We start from the raw sequence: 17146 nt of genomic DNA, 5'->3' as shown, positions 1-17146 counted from the left end.
AGCCCTGGCTCCCCACCAGCAGGGGGTCGCTTTACGGGTGGTAAAGCAGGTCTGCAAGTGTCTTTCTCTCCCCCTCCTCTCTCCATTTCTCTACGTCCTATCCAAGAACGCTGATATATTATATAAATATATATAAATATATATAAATATATATTTATTCCAATATATATATTTATTTATTCCCTTTTGTTGCCCTTGTTCATATTTATTTATTTATTCCCTTTTTTTGCCCTTGTTCTTTTTATTGTTGTAGTTATTATTGTTGTCATTGTTGTTGGATAGGACAGAGAGAAATGGAGAGGGGAGGGGGAAGACAGAGAGAGGGAGAGAAAGATAGACACCTGCAGACCTGCTTCACCGCTTGTGAAGCGACACCCCTGCAGGTGGGGAGCCAGGGCTTGAACCAGGATCCTTATGCGGGTCCTTGTGCTTAGCACCACCTGCGCTTAACCCGCTGCGCTACAGCCCGACTCCCTAAATAAATATATATTTACAAAATTTTAAAAAAAGAAAAACAAGGACAACAAAAGGGAAAATAAAAAATAATAATGAAAAGACAATTACTAAATGGTTTCACTCATGTATGGAATCTAGAAAACTGAACCACATGAACTTGCAAAAAGCAATAAATAAGAAACAGAAGGAAACAAATGTTCTAAGACTTTGTGAAAACAGTGGTGGTTATCTTTGTGAGGGTGGGGATACAGAGCTTTGGTGGTGAGTGCAGTGTGGATCTAGTAATCTTACAATCCTGTAACTCATAAAGACAAAACAAAACAAAAAATACCTCATAAAAAAAAAAAAAAACGGGGGGAAATGGGACCGGGCGGTAGCGCATATAGTATGAAGCAGTAAAGGACCCACGCAAGAATCCCGGTTTGAGCCCCTGGCTTGCCACCAGTAGGGAAGGTGAAGCAAGACTTCCCCGCCCCTCTCAATTTCTCTCCGTCCTAGGCAATAAAGACAGAAAAAATGGTCACAGGAACAGTGGGTTCCTAGTGCAGGCACAGAACCCCAGCGATAACCCTGGAGGCAAAAAAAAAAAAAAAAAAGGGGGGTGGGGGAGGGGCAACAGTTGGAATGTACAAGTTGAACCACTAGGTGGCACATCAAGACCATGACACCACAATCGGATTTTCCAGGTCACTGTGATTCATAATTATGTGATGCAAACAGAAGAGGCTTAGCTCAATGCTATGTCTGTTGCTAAATACAAATTCTCTGACATCAGCCATCCTACAACTAGATTTATCCAACAAAGTTAAACGTCACATTGGAATCTTCCTTACTTTAATAGATTAGGAGTAATCTTAATGTTTATATGCAACTTCCTCTTTCACTCCTCCTTAAAATTCATCAAGACTTATGCTTATGATCCTAACAATAGCTCTCATGCTGCTGCCTCCTTCAATCTCACTATCCTTCCCAAAATCTTTTTATTTTTTATTTATAAAGTGGAAACACTGACAAGACCATAGGGATAAGAGGGGTACATTTCCACACATTGCCCACCCCCAGAGTTCCATATCCAACCCCCGCCCTTGATAGCTTCCCTATTCTTTATCCCTCTGGGAGTATGGACCCAGGATCATTATGGGGTACAGAAGGTGGAAGGTCTGGCTTCTGTAATTGCTTCCCCACTGAACATGGACATTGGCAGGTCGATCCATACTCCAAGCCTGCCTCTCTCTTTCCCTAGTGGGGCAGGAATCTGGGGAGGCAGGGGTTCCACGATACATCGGTGGGGTCCTCCACCCCCTTCCCAAAATCTAACCTGCGTTCTTTTGCACTGTTCAACAGTTTCCTAATTGTCAATCAAAATCCTTTAAATTTTGAACAATAAAGGCAGAGAAAAAAACATGGAGAACATATACCAAATCGAGAGATAGAAGATTGCAAGTGGAAGTCAGGCGGTAGTGCAGAGGGTTAAGCGCATGGGGCACCAAGCGCAAGGACCAGCATAAGAATCCCGGTTCGAGCCCACGGCTCCCCACCTGCATGGTAGTCGCTTCACAGGCGGTGAAGCAGGTCCGCAGGTGTCTTTCTCTCCCGCTCTCTGTTTCCCCTCCTCTCTCCATTTCCCTCTGTCCTATCCAATGGCAGCAACAACAATAATAACCACAACAATGATAAAACAACAAGGGCAACAAAAGGGGAAAAAATGGTCTCCAGGAGCAGTGGATTCGTGGTGCAGGCACCGAGCCCCAGCAATAATCCTGGAGGGAAAAAAAAAAAAAAAAAAAAAGAAAGAAAAAAAACAGATTGCAAGTTACCCAAAGCAAATATTGATCTTCCAGAGTAGACAATTAATAATGAGCACAAAGAAGCTGCTACAATATTTTTTAGAGAAATGATAGCAAGTACAAAAGAATTTAAGAAAACACTCTGGTCTAAATTATTGTGAAATTTTCAGACAATGCTTGACTTCCTGAGTAAAGCCAGAAGCAAGGACCTTATTAGCTATGTCATTAGGAAATAATATACATATATATATATATATGAGAGAGAAAGAGTATTAAAACTAAAGCATCACTCTGACATACATAGTGCCAGGGATCAAATACGGGGCCTTGGATATGCAGGCCCTATCCTCTACCACTGAGCTATCTCTTGGCAGTAGTCATTTTATTCCTTATCTATTGGAAGGGGAGCAATAAATCTGTAAAATTAAGGAATACCTAGAACATACTCATTAAGGTGTTTAAGTAGGACAAAATTCAACTTCTGGGGACAATGAAACCAGTTCAATGATTAGTCAGATCTTGTAAGTGGAGTGAAAACACTGAGCATTCCCCAAAGGACAATATTCACAAGGCCGCAGAGGGAAGCCAAGTTGGGGGCCCCTGTATTTATTTCTGTGCAGGGCTAACCTGCACAGAAACAGACCTAAATCTTATAGCCAGAACTTACAGACCAAGTGACAAAAGGACAGCATCCTGGTGGAGAGGGGACAGAGAGATGCCTCCTCAGGAAAGAAACCCCACACAGTAACAACAAGCAGCAACTGAGAAGAGATCTCTATGGCTGGGACTTTATTCTAGAGAGCAAGGGGGCTTGTGCTGAACCCCAGAACCCCAAGGCTTTAATCTTTATATTTATGACAGACAACAATACAGGACATGAGAAACTGGAGTATCAATGTGCTTATAGTTTCTGGCACAGACCATTTTGATAGTCTCTCCAAACCTAGCTGATAGAAACACTGGTATGTGAAATACTGGCTAGTATTTCTGGCAAACAGAAATGCTTGTCTCTCTGGCAAACAGGCTCTGCCTATCAGCCCACACCTAGCAGGCTGCACTCCTACAGCTGGCAAGCACACCCATAGACCTCCCAAAGAAAAGACTGTTGGTAAAGGGACCTTAGTGTTCGGTGCTTCCTTGCAAGTGTTATGGACCGACCTGTCAACACCCATGTTCAGCGGGGAAGAAATTACAGAAGCCAGACAGAAGCCACACCTTCCACCTTCTGTACCCCACAGTGATCCTAAATCCATGCTCCCAGAGGGATAAAGAATAGGAAAGCTATCAGGGGAGGGGATAGGATGGGATACGGAGTTCTAGTGGTGGGAATTGTGTGGAGTTGTACCCCCCTGATCCCATGTTTTTTGTCAGTGTTTCCTTTTTATAAATAAAAAATTTTTAAAAAGATATGAAAGGCGACTTACACTCCAGGTGTTTGGAATGGCCTATGTTTGCACAGAAAAAAAAAAAAAAAAAACGCTGATTGGCACTTGTTGTATGCTTTACATTGGGTTGTTCTAGCTCTCCCCTGCCAAGAAAATTGGATCAGTCCTGCTAGTTTCGCGGGCCCGCTGGGCCCCGCCCCTAGGAACCCCGAGAGAGTTCCAGAGTTGGAGAGTTAGAGAGAGCGCTTGGCGCTGCCATGGGGGAAAGAGGCAGCAGAGTTCTGTTTGGTGATTAGTTTGGTTTAGTTTATGAATCGTTGATCTTAAATAAAGAAATACAGCTTCCCTGCCCAGCCGTATGTCTCTGGTCGTCTCTGTTACCCGCCCGTGAAGCTAGCCTGGCCAGCTGGAGCCTCCAAATTTTAACAACAGGCACTAACTTGCAGCCAGGACCAGCTAAATCAGCCCCATGACTTGAAAACACCTGTTGACCCTCACCTGAACTGTTTCAGTCAATTAAAAACAAAGCAAAACAAAACCTGTCAATACAACTTGACCAGTTACTAGCAATGGAGGTGGGGACAGGAATAAAATCAACTATTTTCAAATTTCTTTGCATTTTCCTCCAAAAGGAACTACCCACTTAACTGGGAGTACATTTTCGACTTCACTGTTCCTTCTTTCTCTCTAAACTTCACCCACTGTTCTGCTAGTAAACTGTTTCCACTCAATTCCCTGGAGCTGGTTTCCTAAGTATGTAGTATTTATTGTGACAGAGAACAAAAACTGCTTCCTGCTGGACCAGATATGAACTTCCTGGGTGATTTTCAAAATGGAGGTCAACTGTGATTATTCAAAAATAAAGGGTAGCAAAAAAAATTTTTTTTCAAGCTGTAGGAAGTAAGCTTACTGGGGAACATTTTGTATCATACAAATGAAAAGATTTCAGTTACTAAGCACTATATAACTGTCTTATGCATCCAGTTGATCACTAATTACAAATCTTAAGCCAAACAAGCAAATTAGAGGCACTAAAATCACGAACCATTTTAATGTATCTTAACAGAGCACCCACAAAGTGTGTGTTCCCTTAACATTATAAAAAAAAATACACTATTTGAGAGAAATAACTTGTCTCTAGAGCAATGGGGACCTGATATTTCAAGGGCAAGAAGCTACTATTTTTGGTGATAGTTCCTGATTCACAAAAGTAAAGGTAAGTAAAACATGAATATCCCTGTTAAAATTCATGATACTGTTTTCTCCAACCAGTGCACTCTGGTAACACTCAACCTCCTACTCTTATAGTTTATTTTGTTCACTTTTTTTTTTTTTTTTTTTTTACAAATATATATGGTACTCTGGTGAAGAAACTGAGTACAAACAAGTTCTTCAGTCAGACAGTAGTCAGTCTAAAATATGGGCTCTGCCTATGTGCAGGCATAACTTATTATCTGTGTGTTTTATAGGGTGCTCCTGGAGCTAAAACGTGAAAAGCAAAATATTCCAGTTTGGGTGATGTCACTCATAAAACTCACTTCTATTTTTAATTAAAAGAGGTGTTGCTCCATTGAGTAATGTGGAAGTATTTGGCATCCCCAGGGATCAGGAAATACTTACATCAATATTGTTCAGGGTGTTAAAGTGCATCAGATCATGAAGCCGTTTGAATGCTTGATTTGGATATTGAAAGTTAAAAGTTGAAAATGGTGATTCTGGGTCATCAAAAATATCAAAATCTGCCAGTTCTTTCTCTTCCTTTGTTTCTCTTGGAACACCTAAATATTGGAAGAGTCTCAAGTGGTGTTATTTTGAAAAGTACAAAATATCTCTAAAATTCAGAGAATATAACATACAAATAACCACAAACACCATACTGGGAACTCCACAGTAGTCATGTGATCTGTCATATACATGTTGGGGCCCCATGTTGATCATATCATGTGTCCTAAATGGGCACTTCTCATTGGCCAGCACCTGCCTCTCTGAAGCTCCCTGCAGCCATGCTTTGCTCACCAACAGCAAGCAGGCTAAAAATCCAAGTAACTAACACTCCATCCCAGGCAGCAGTCTACCAAAGGCTCTCTGGAGCTGATATGTAAATACTCCAATTCCCCTGTCTCTTCTGTGCTAAGTGGGGAGGATGATTCTGGACTTTAGACCCTATTCCATTTTCAAGTTTCCCAGATGGATTAAGCCCTTGTGGTGACTGACTTAGTAGCATTTCTTTGTTGTCTGTCTCCAGCCCTTTATCACTTTTATCAGATATCTCCATTACAGAAGATAAGTTCCCAACATACCTGGAGCTTTGTATTTTCTGAAGTTGATGTTGGCTAGAACAAAATGGATGATGGTTGGGCAATCTTTTTCCACATCAGGGTTCTTGGGCTTAAAAACATAGCATTCTTTCAACCCTTCCCGATCAAACACATACGGATCGATTTTTGGAAAAGGGAGCTTGTTCATTTTAGCCCACTTTTCTGCAAGTAGAAGCTCCTAGGAAAGAGAGAGACATTTGGAAACTTTCAGCCTTTGTGTGTTTAGTTGGTCTAGTCATCATCTAGTCACTATCAGGTCTACTGCACGTAAACAGAGTAAGATAAACTGTGCTGTTTATCTCTTACTAGAACAGGAGGAGATAATATATGATGATATCATAGGCCAACCTCACAAACCTCATTGTAGGTAGGTCAGTTATTGTCAAGGGCCTAGCTTGGTAAGTGGCATTTGAAAAAAAAAAAAAAATGATGAGCTGAGTTGCATGATTTTATGTTGGTAGAATTACTAGAGGAAAAAAATATGGGGTTGGGGGTTGGATAAGTCATGTGAATGTTTTTTTAACCCTCTGAAATTAAAAAAAAATCTAATGAAGCAGAATGAGAGGTACTCAGATAGTGACCTGTATCTCCTCCACAAAATGAATATTATAAGTTCTATGTGTGCAAAATATTTGAATTTCTCTGAGTAAGCTTTTTTCCAGCTTCTGTTTATGAAAAGAAGCTGAACTCCTGACCTGTAGGTGTTAAGGATCTGTGCAGTGGTCAGATAGATGTAAGCCAGAGAGAGTTAATGGACAGACTGCATGACTATGGTAAGAAGAATGTCCATTCTCCAGAGGAGAAGACATATAGGCAAACCCCCCTCCCCCATGTAATATGGACAAGAGGCAGTGATCAGCACACAAAGAATACATGTGGCAAGGTGTAGTGAGGAAAGCTGCTTCCTATTTAAATACAGTCAGGAGGAGTAGGGGTAAGACAAAGAAGCCAGGTGTCACCTTGAAAAACATGCAGACACTGGAGTCAGAGGGCTGAGCAACCGAGCTGGCTCTGACCATGGGCAGGGGTTCTTTTTCTTTCACAGAAATAAATCTGGGGAGTCGGGCGGTAGCACAGTGGGTTAAGCGCACGTGGTGCAAAGCACAAGGACCGGCGTAAGGATCCAGGTTTGAGCCCCCGGCTTCCCACCTGCAGGGAAGTCGCTTCACAGGTGGTGAAGCAGGTCTGCAGGTGTCTGTCTTTGTCTCCTCCTCTCTGTCTTCCCCTCCCCTCTCCATTTCTCTCTGTCCTATCCAACAATGACGACATCAGTAACAACAACAACAACAACTACAACAATAAGAAAAACAACAAGAGCAACAAAAGGGAATAAATGAAATATATAAATTTTTTAAATCTAAAAAAAAAAAAAGAAGAAATAAACCTGTTTGGAAATGAACAGCACAATAGAAATCCAAGACAAGTGATGATCAAGGGGAAGGAAAGAAGGCAGGCTGGGAAACAGCCCAGCGGTGGAGCAAAGGTCTTGCCTATGTGAGGCCCCAGATTTCATTGCCTCGCATGGCATATGCAGCAGTGGTGCTGTAGTTGTCCTTGTTCTCACTTTTATAAATAAAAGTTTTCTTTGAAAAGCAATAAATGCTCTGAAATGTGGGGGAGCTGGCCTATGTCTTCAAATGTTCGTCTATACAACTTTTCAAGGAACACCTGCTGTGTTTGAGGCATAAGACAGAGGCTGCCTTTGAGTTCTGGGAGCTGGCATAGTCTGGGGGAAGGTTACAGTGCAGGATGGCAGAGGGAGAGAATGTGATTTCTGGCTTGAGACACCTTGCCTTGCCAGCTGGCGATCAGCTCCCCTGTGCCCCAGCCCAACAGTGGGGAATGATCTGGAACACTGATGCATGCCCAGGTACTGCCCCTCCCCCCTCCCACAGCACAGGGGCTGTAAAGTGACAGCAAACAAATAGAGTCCACATTCAGGTGGTTTATTCTCCCTGAAATAGCAGCACCGCCCCCCCCACCCCGCCACTTCATTTGCATTTCACCTATTCCTCATTCTCAGCAACTCATACCACAGTCAAAGAAAAGTAGTACTGTGGTCTTCTTCGGGATGGCTATGAGGAGCAAATGACATCTTGTATTAAAAAAGAAAAACTTGGCACAAAGCGCAAGGACCGGCGTAAGGATCCTGGTTCGAGCCCCCAGCTCCCCACCTGCAAGGGAGTCACTTCACAGGCAGTGAAGCAGGTCTGCAGGTGTCTGTCTTTCTTTCCCCCTCTCTGTCTTCCCCTCCTCTCTCCATTTCTCTCTGTCCTATCTAACAACGACGACATCAACATCAACAACAATAATAACTACGACAACAATGAAAAACAACAAGGGCAACAAAAGGGAAAATAAATATTTTTTAAAAGAAAATAATAATAATAATAAAATAATATTTTTTTGAAAAAAGAAAAACTTGGGAAGCCAGAGAGTTAGCTTACCTACTAGGGTGTCTGCCTTGCTATGTGCACAGCTCAGATCAGAGCCCCAGCACCACATGGGAATGCCACACCACTGGGGGGGAAGCTCTGATGCTATGGTATCTCTCCTGCTTGCTCTCCCTCTCTCCCCCCTCCCTACTCCCCCATTCCTCACGTCGATCTGGGAGAGCTGCTCAGCAGTGGCACAGCATATGCATAAAACCCTGGTTTCATTCCCAGATACTGCTCTCTAATGTCTCAGTTCTCTGAAAAGAAAAAAAGAAAGAAATGAGGAAGATCGGGAAGAGGGGGGGGCAGAAAGAAAGGAAAAAGATTCCAGTGAGATTTAATTAAGAAAATCACTTTAAATCGAAAATAACATACTTTTTTAGTATTAGGTACTTTCTTAATTGCCATGAGTTCAAGTTACTCCATTATTAACACCATTTACAAAGACATAAAAAGCTGGGAAAACAAAGACTTGAAAGTGTATTGAGCCTCTGTCTCATATACTATGAAGCTAATCTGATTACATTTCACTAAAAGTCCCATATGTGTATGAATATCTTCTTTGAAACTTGAGGGAAAAGGTCTCACTCCTTTCCCCTTGCCTAAATAAATTATTCACTTGTAATTTCTTGGCTAGCATTGTTCATAATTATTCATAGATTATTCAAAATAAAACCAAAAGTTGACCCCTGTGGGACAATTTCGTGAGAACAAAGAATAGAAACAGCTAATGTTTATAAACATGACTAAGGGTATGACCAATGATGTGTGGATTCAAGGAGGAAAAGAAAAGGGAATTTCATGAGGTAAAAGACTGAGCTATTTTTAAATACTTTATTCAGGAATCAGGAAGCAACGGAGACTTTCCCTTTCCCTATATGAATTTGAGGTGGAAAAGATTCAGAGCTTATGACTCCACAGAGGGTCACCAGGATGAAAACCCCTTCTCTTCTTTGATGTTTCATCTCTTTGTAAAGACTGAGAAATAATGACAAAATGAGTAGAAAATAGCAATTTAAAAAGAGTATTTTACAAGAATTCAGCAAGCAAAGGGCACATTATGTGGGGGGTAGGGGAGGGGTGACTCAGTGGGTAAACACATTCTTTCACTTGTGAGGGCCTGGGTTTCAACTCCGGCACCACATAGAAGCACAAGAAAGAAATGGTGACAGTTGGGATTCCACGGATGGTGGAGTAATGCTGTTGGCTCTCTCTCTTCTCTTTCTCCTCTTCATTCCTCTTCTCTCTCAAAAAAGTATAAAATTAAAAAAGGGGGGGGGGCGCTAGGAGATGGCTCAGTAGCAGAGTGCACATGCAAGTTCCTGAATTCAATCTCTGGCACCCACCACATTATTAGAAAAATTGCTACTTCACAAATTATCTATGTAAATATGTGCCAGAACTGTGTTGTAATTTAACTATCCACTTCGGCTGTCCTTTGGCAACCTGGAAACTTCAGATTTCCACAGACTAGTCCATAATGAATTCACACTAATTAAAGTGATTTTGTGTGGTATATCTGCACAATGGAATACTACTCAGATTAAAAAAAGGAAAGCTTGTCATTCATGACAAGATGGATAAAACTGCAGGGTTTGGGGGCTGGGTCGTTGTTGGTATGCTTCTAATTCTGCTTCCAAAAACCCCTTCTGTTTCATTGGTTTAATTCCCCCCTACTTAACACTGTATTCTATTTACATAACCACTGTTAACTAAGCACTACCCTGCCTGCAGGGCATTGGTTTAATCCCCACTGGTTCATGATGTCTTTTTGCTCCGCCCCCTCTCATAGTACACCCTGATTTGTACCAGTCACTTTTCGCTCCACCCTCTCTACATCACATCCTGTTTACACCCTACTTGGCAAGTATATATATAAGGACAAGATTGTGATTTTAGTTAAGTTTTAGTTGGCTTAGATTGTGCTGTATTCCGCATGAATAAAGACTGATCTGCATACCACTCAGCCATGGTCGTCTGTCTCCTGTCAGTGAAGCTTAGTCCGACATAATGGCGCCTGAAACAGGGACCGGCACCTCCGTGGGACCTAACCCACCCATCCCCCAGATAAGTAAACTTGGCTACCCATCCGACATGGTTTGCCTTTCTACTTATGAAGAGGTTTGCCAAAGCCTCTACTGTTTCATCATGAGACAGTTTCTCTGTCTCTGGACCATTTTGCTCTGGGCCACACTGCTGCCGCAAGTGACAGGGAGTCGCTTCATAAGTGGTGAAGCAGGTCTGCAGGTATCACTTGCGGCGGCAGGATGCAGAAAAAGGTGGTTTGGAGCAGAAAGAAAACTCAATCCTTTATTTGCGCTGGCACCTCAGAGTTGGGTGAGAGAGCAGCAGTCTGGGCCACGTGGAGGTAGCAAAAATGGCCGCCTCGCACAGCAACCTTCCCTGCGTCTAACCACAGAAGTGAAAGGCAGGCAAGAGAGAAAGGAGTGGAAGAAGGAGGGCTTTTATGGGAATAGCTCTCTCAAGAATGGGAAGGGGGAGGAGTAACCATAGCACTCCAGGGTAGGATAATAACTCTCATGAGAATGGGAAGGGGGAGGAGCAACCAAAGCACTCCAGCTATCTCCGGGAATAGACAGTGCCCTGAGGACACAACATGGCATATGTGACTGCATCTGCACAATTTCCCAGCAGGTGGTGGCACAGTGGATTGAGCGTACGTGGCGCAAAGCGCAAGGACTGGCATAAGGATCCTAGTTCGTGCCCCCGGCTCCCCACCTACAGGGGGATTGCTTTACAGGCACTGAAGCAGGTTTGCAGGTATCTTTCTCTCCCCCTCTCTGTCTTCCCCTCTTCTCTCCATTTCTCTCTGTCCTATCCAACAGTAACAATAATAATAATAACAACTATAAACAAAAAGGGCAACAAAAGGGAAAAAATGGCCTCTAGGAGCAGTGAATTCATAGTGCAGGCACTGAGTCCCAGCAATAACCCTGGAGATAAAATAATAAATTCTCAAAAAAGAAATAATTAAAAAAAAAAAAAACTAGAGGGTTTACGCTAAGTGAAAGCAATCACAAGAACAAATACCAGCAGATTTCACTCATCTGTGCAATATACAGAAATAAAGCGAATGAAGAGACAAAACTAAAGCAAGACAAACTTTGGGGTTCTGACTGCAGAACTGAAGTTATCAAAGGGGAACAGAGGAAGGGAACAGAAGGTGGAGAGCTCAGTGGGCTATAGGGAAGTGGGGGAGCATGTACTTGGCAGTGGGTATGATGTGGTCTGTGACATTTTCAGAGGCCTGAACTTGTGGTCCTGAAGCACATACAACACTGCAAACAATGTGTGGCACTTTTCGGCTTCTTAAAGGAGAAGAGGGGTCTGTGTTTTAGAAACAGAATTATTACCAGTCTGCCATTAGGAAGAATGGCATCCCACCTTTCAGGACAACATGGCTGAAGCTGGAGATGACTATGCTAAATGAAATCAGTCAGGAAGTGGAAGACAATCCCAGGATGGTTTCAGTCATTTGTGGACCATAAATAACTAAAGCACATGAACTTTCAAAAAGTAATAACAAGAATTATATTTATACTCTGAAAAGTATAGTGGGGGGTGCGGGTGGAGAGGTCTCTGTTGGGCTAGCACTGGAACTTTGTTAGTGGGTGTGGTGAGCCTTAGACACACACACACACACATAATGTCTGAAATTTTATTATATTGTAAAGCAATGTCAGATCAATTAAGACTAAGTTGTTTGGGTTTTTTTTTTTTTTTTTTGCCTCTAGGGTTATTGCTGGGGCTCAGTGCCTGCACTACAAATCCACTGCTCCTGAAGGCCATTTTCCCCATTTTGTTGTTACCCTTAATGTTGTCATTGCTGTTGTTGTTGGATAGAACAGAGAGAAATGGAGAGAGGAGGGGAAGACAGAGAGGGGGAGAGAAAGACAGACACCTGCAGACCTGCTTCAATGCCTGTGAAGCGTCCTCCCTGCAGGTGGGGAGCCAGGGGCTTGAACCGGGATCCTTATACTGGTCCTTGTGCTTTGCACCATATGTGCATGGGCGCTTAACCCACTTCACTACCACCTGACCCCACAAGACTAAGTTAAAAAAAATACATAGAAAAGTCACTTCAAGGATAAGGTTGTGGTCAAGAGAAACCAGCTATCTGCAAGGCATGTGAAAGAAGGGATTTCACTGTGAGATGTCAGCTCTCCTCACCTTGAATGGGGGACTAGTGTCACTGGGTCTTGCAGAAAAATCAAAGGAGATGATGAGATCCACTCCTCTCTGAGGCCTCAGGATCAATGGGTAAGGCAGATTAAATGTAAGGCCACTGTCCACGACGTGAATCTTTTTACTTTTGACATCCAGGGGCTCATATATCCGCTCAAATTCATCAGGATCTTTAAACAAATGAAAAGAAAAAAAAAAAAAGAAATAAAGAAAATTGAATAACCAGCTAATGTCATTTACAAGATAAAACAATTTATGAGAAAATATTCCACATGTGTAGACCCTCAGGTCTTGGGGACCTGCAGAGCTAGGCATGCACCCTACTTCAATAATTGTAAATTATTTCATTTATTTATGCCACTGAGGTACCACCTGCATGATTTCTCAGAAAGAAGGAGAGACAATATAGCTCAGTTTCCCTATTTGTGAAGCTTCCCAGAGGACGCCAGGGGCTCAAACCCTGGGTGCTCACGCATGGCAAAATGTGTCGTCTCCCAGGTGATCCATCTCCCAGACCTAATTATTGTCTTTACAGATCAGTTCCTTCATCTGTGACAGCAGGCTAAAGAAATTAATCCAATGAGGCAGCAGCTTTAAAGACTAAGTGGGACACTTATCTCACATTAGAGTTTAAGAAATGATAAATACAGTGATGAAAACAGTACATGCTTATATACTATGACAGGGATTAACTCCCATTAGATGCTCTGCTCTATGGAAAGAAATGAGCTGAGTGCAGAGGTTACATAGGCTCCTGTGCTGAATATGGGCCCCAGATCAAATCGATGGGGTTTACACTTAACAGTATTTATATACTTTCCCCATATTTGGGAGCTACTCTCTTCCCTGATCCAGCTTTCTAGTCCTATTTCCAACTCTTTCTTTCTAGTCCTATTTCTAGTCCTATTTCCATCTTCCCAGACAATATCTTGGGTTCACTTGCATGTTATCTTGTCAGGCTCAGGAAAAAACTAGTGAAGTCACGGGCCCCTTAGAATAGACCTAAAATAGACCTACCAGCTTTTTCCAAAACAGAGACCCCAAATCTTCAACTACAATATTCTTGCCTTTAGGTTCATCATTAGTCAACAATTTGTTCTGCTTTCTACCTTAACTCCTTTTCAGCCACCAGGTTCCAGATGCTACCATCATGCCAAACAGACTTCCCTGGACAGATGACCCCAGCAATGTGTCCTGGAGCCCTGCTTCCCCAGATCCTCTGCCCCACTAGGGAAAGAGAGAGACAGGCTGGGAGTATGGATTGACCTGCCAACACCCATGTTCAATGGGGAAGCAATTACAGAAGCCAGACCTTTCACCTTCTTCATCCCATAATGATCCTGGGTCCATGCTTCCAGAGGGATAAAGAATAGGAAAGCTTTCAAGGGAGGGCATGGGATAGGGAGTTCTGGTGGTGGGAATTGTACCCCTCTTATCCTATGGTCTTATCAATATTTCCATTTTATAAAAAAAAAATTGAAAAAACTGGATGTCTCAGGGGTTTTGGGGGGTTGTGTGTGTGTGCTGGTGGCATATCTTCCCAGAAAAGGGAGGAAAACCATACAGGCAGTATAAGGCCCCATGTGTCTGAGGAGCAGCAAGGAGTTCAGAGTGGCTCTAGTAGAGGACAACGGGCTAAGATGACATGGAGTTTACTGGAGAAGGGGTGGCAAGCCACCCACATTATTAGAAAAATAATCTTGGGACCATGATGCTCTCCCATTGATGTGCTACGCTCCTACTGCATGTTTGGAGGAAAGAGAAGTGGGGTCAGAAGAGACTCTAACCTAAATGAAAATGAAAGACATGCAGTTGTTTCGTTCTATATAGCCCTTGTCCTCACTGGTTTCACTTGCTTTGTTGGGAAGAAGATGAGCTAAGTGAAAGCAGGCTGGTTAAAGCAGGACGGAGAGTAGAGGTGTTTACACAGACATGTGATGTAACCTTTGAGTGAGCTCTCAAATTCTATTTGGCAGACATTTTCATATTTGAAACAACAACCACCACCAAAACAACAACAACAACAACTAGAGGGTCAGACTGGTTGTGTATTTACAGAATCACCCATAAAATATAGCTAATAGCTATCACATAAAACCATTATCAGCACTATATTTAAAAAGCATAATGCTTCTAGGAAAATGTGTTATTTTCACTTCATACATTACGAAGTGAAAACCATACTGAGCATAATCCTCTCATAACCAATTTTTCTTGTTTCATTTTAACAGCAAGAGATTCCAAAGGAAGGCAACTTTTAAAACTCTTATTGTCCAATGAAATCCACAAACCTTAACAATAAAAGCTGAAATTAAGACATCAATGAGACAACTAGCCATAAAGTTTATTCAATAAATTGAAACAGTTGTAGATTTGGACTTAGTTACTAGAGAAAATATTAATATCCAAGATTCTACAGTTCACAAAGCCTTGTTTCTCTTGGCTTATACTTATAAAAATGTTAATCTCTAAATACTGAATAGCAGATAGCTATTAGAAAGACTAATGAGGAATGCTTATGAAAATAAGATGAAAAGTTTACAGCTAGGGTGTATTGTACTGCCCAGAACAGCTGAAGGCAAGAGGGAAACATGAATGAATACTCTTAAATGAAAATTAGTATGCCTAAAAACAAGCTCAGCGGAGGGTGGGTTGAGTGTAAACAAGAATAAGGTCATAGGCTCAACACAAAGGTAGGTGAAGTAAAATAAATAAATAAAGGTTTTCTATGTCCCAGGTGGATACCCAGTCCGTCCGACACAATTCCCAAACAAATGAGTGAGCGAGCGAGTGAGTGAGTGAGTGACTGACTGACTGACTGACTGACTGACTGACTGACTGACTCTCTGACTGAGTGAAGCAGATTCCTTGGTATGGAAGGAAGCACACTATGATTTTATAATTATGCAACATTCTCTTAATGAAGTTAAACTATGCGTATTTGTGAGGGTCATTTTATAAACACATCACACAGATTGAGTTTACAATGTACAAATATTTAGATACTTGTGTCTTGAAATCTAGCCTGAATTAAGTAACATCTTGATTCTGTATTCCAGATGGATTATGTCACTGTGCATCACATAAACACAGGAGTAAACAGGAAAGAAATACACTGTTAATGAGTAGCTTCTCCAGGACACAACTATTTTAAATTAAAAAGTGAGAGGAGGCCGGGTGGTGCTGCACCTGGTTGAGTGCACATGTTACAGTGCACAAGGACCCACCCCAGTTCGAGCCCCTGGTCCCCACCTGCAGGGGGAAAGCTTTGCAAGTGGTGAAGCAGTGCTACAGGTGTCTCTTTGTCTCTCTCCCTCTCTATCACCTTCTTCCTTCTCAATTTCTGGCTGTTTCTACCCAATAAATAAAGATTTTTAAAAAGAGAGAAATGAAAGGAGTTTCCTTATCTCATTATTTATCCTATTTTCAAAAGATTGTCTGCAAGATCTAGTAATAGATCTCAGCTTAGACTCAGAAGTTGTTCTAATTCAAAAAGGCTCAAATCTTATTAAATGTAAAACATTAATTCCCTAATAAAGAAATTAAAAAAAAACCAAAAAGGCTCAAATTTTAATCTATCTAAACAAAGTTATCATAGGATGAATAAAAATGTAGCATTTTCCCATCATAATATTATGCTAGATAAAAAAAAAAATCTGAGGTTTTGCTAACTGGGGGATGCAAAAAATAAGAGACTGATAATGAATAATTAGTATTTTTAACTAAATGAAGGTATTGTCGCCATGTAACAAATAGGAATTACGATAAAATTTTAGCAACAATTTACTATAAATTGTTTGTGCATGATAGAACTATATTTTTGTTTCAGATTTAATACTCCTGGAATAGTGCATAAGAAATTATTAATAGTTACTTTTAGAGAGTACATTAGAATTAAGTGAATAACACTTTGACTTTTATTCCACACATACAGTTTTCTATGACTTGGTAATAATCAGAATAAGAAAAACATCAACTACGTAGGTATGAACCTTGTCTGAGAAAGCAATTCATCAATTTAGTAAGTTCACTCAGAAATGCAGCCATTTTTTTTAACTATTTATTTAGCAACCCAGAGTTACCACTGGGACTCAGTGCCTGCACAACTCCACAGCTCCAGGGGGACTTTTTCCTTTCTTCTTCTTTTTCTCTCATAGAGACAGAGAGAAATAGTGAGGGAGTGAGAAAGAAATACCTGCAGTACTGTTTCACTGCTTATAAAGCTTCCCCACTATAAGTGAGGACCAGAGACTTGAAACTCAAATTTCACTGAAAGTTATTTTATCAAAAAATTCCAAACAAAACAGAAGCAGGCAAATTGCTTGTAAGACTTACGAGAACTATAGTGGTTATGTTTGGGAGAAGGGAGGGTGGGATCCAGAACTTTGGTGGTGGGTGTGTTGTGGAACTAACTAGACATTGTAATCTTACAGTTTTGTAACAAACTGTTAAGAACAAATAATAAACTTTTTTAAAAGAAAGTTATTTTATCAAGCAATCCTAACAACTCTTAGTCTATAAAATATTACAAAACTACTAGGGAGTCATAGAAATGTGAA

The 17146-nt window shown here is 41.4% G+C and overlaps 1 protein-coding gene across 2 annotated transcripts in view; it reads right to left on the bottom strand.

Moving 5' to 3' along the window:
* The window catches only part of PLA2G4A (phospholipase A2 group IVA), a 140555-nt gene that overhangs the window by 4906 nt on the left and 118503 nt on the right, over nucleotides 1–17146 (bottom strand). For both annotated transcript variants that reach the window (XM_007523792.3, XM_060197867.1), the window contains 3 exons: nucleotides 12573–12757; nucleotides 5929–6124; nucleotides 5249–5406 (listed from right to left, as the gene is read on the bottom strand). In XM_007523792.3, coding sequence (XP_007523854.1) covers nucleotides 5249–5406; nucleotides 5929–6124; nucleotides 12573–12757 — 539 coding nt within the window. The remainder of the gene's footprint in view (nucleotides 1–5248; nucleotides 5407–5928; nucleotides 6125–12572; nucleotides 12758–17146) is intronic.

This window comes from Erinaceus europaeus, chromosome 9 (genome assembly GCF_950295315.1).
Source record: "Erinaceus europaeus chromosome 9, mEriEur2.1, whole genome shotgun sequence".
NCBI classification, from domain to species: domain Eukaryota; kingdom Metazoa; phylum Chordata; class Mammalia; order Eulipotyphla; family Erinaceidae; genus Erinaceus; species Erinaceus europaeus.
The sequence above is the reverse complement of the archived record's forward strand: the minus strand, read 5'-3'. Positions and strand labels throughout refer to the sequence as shown.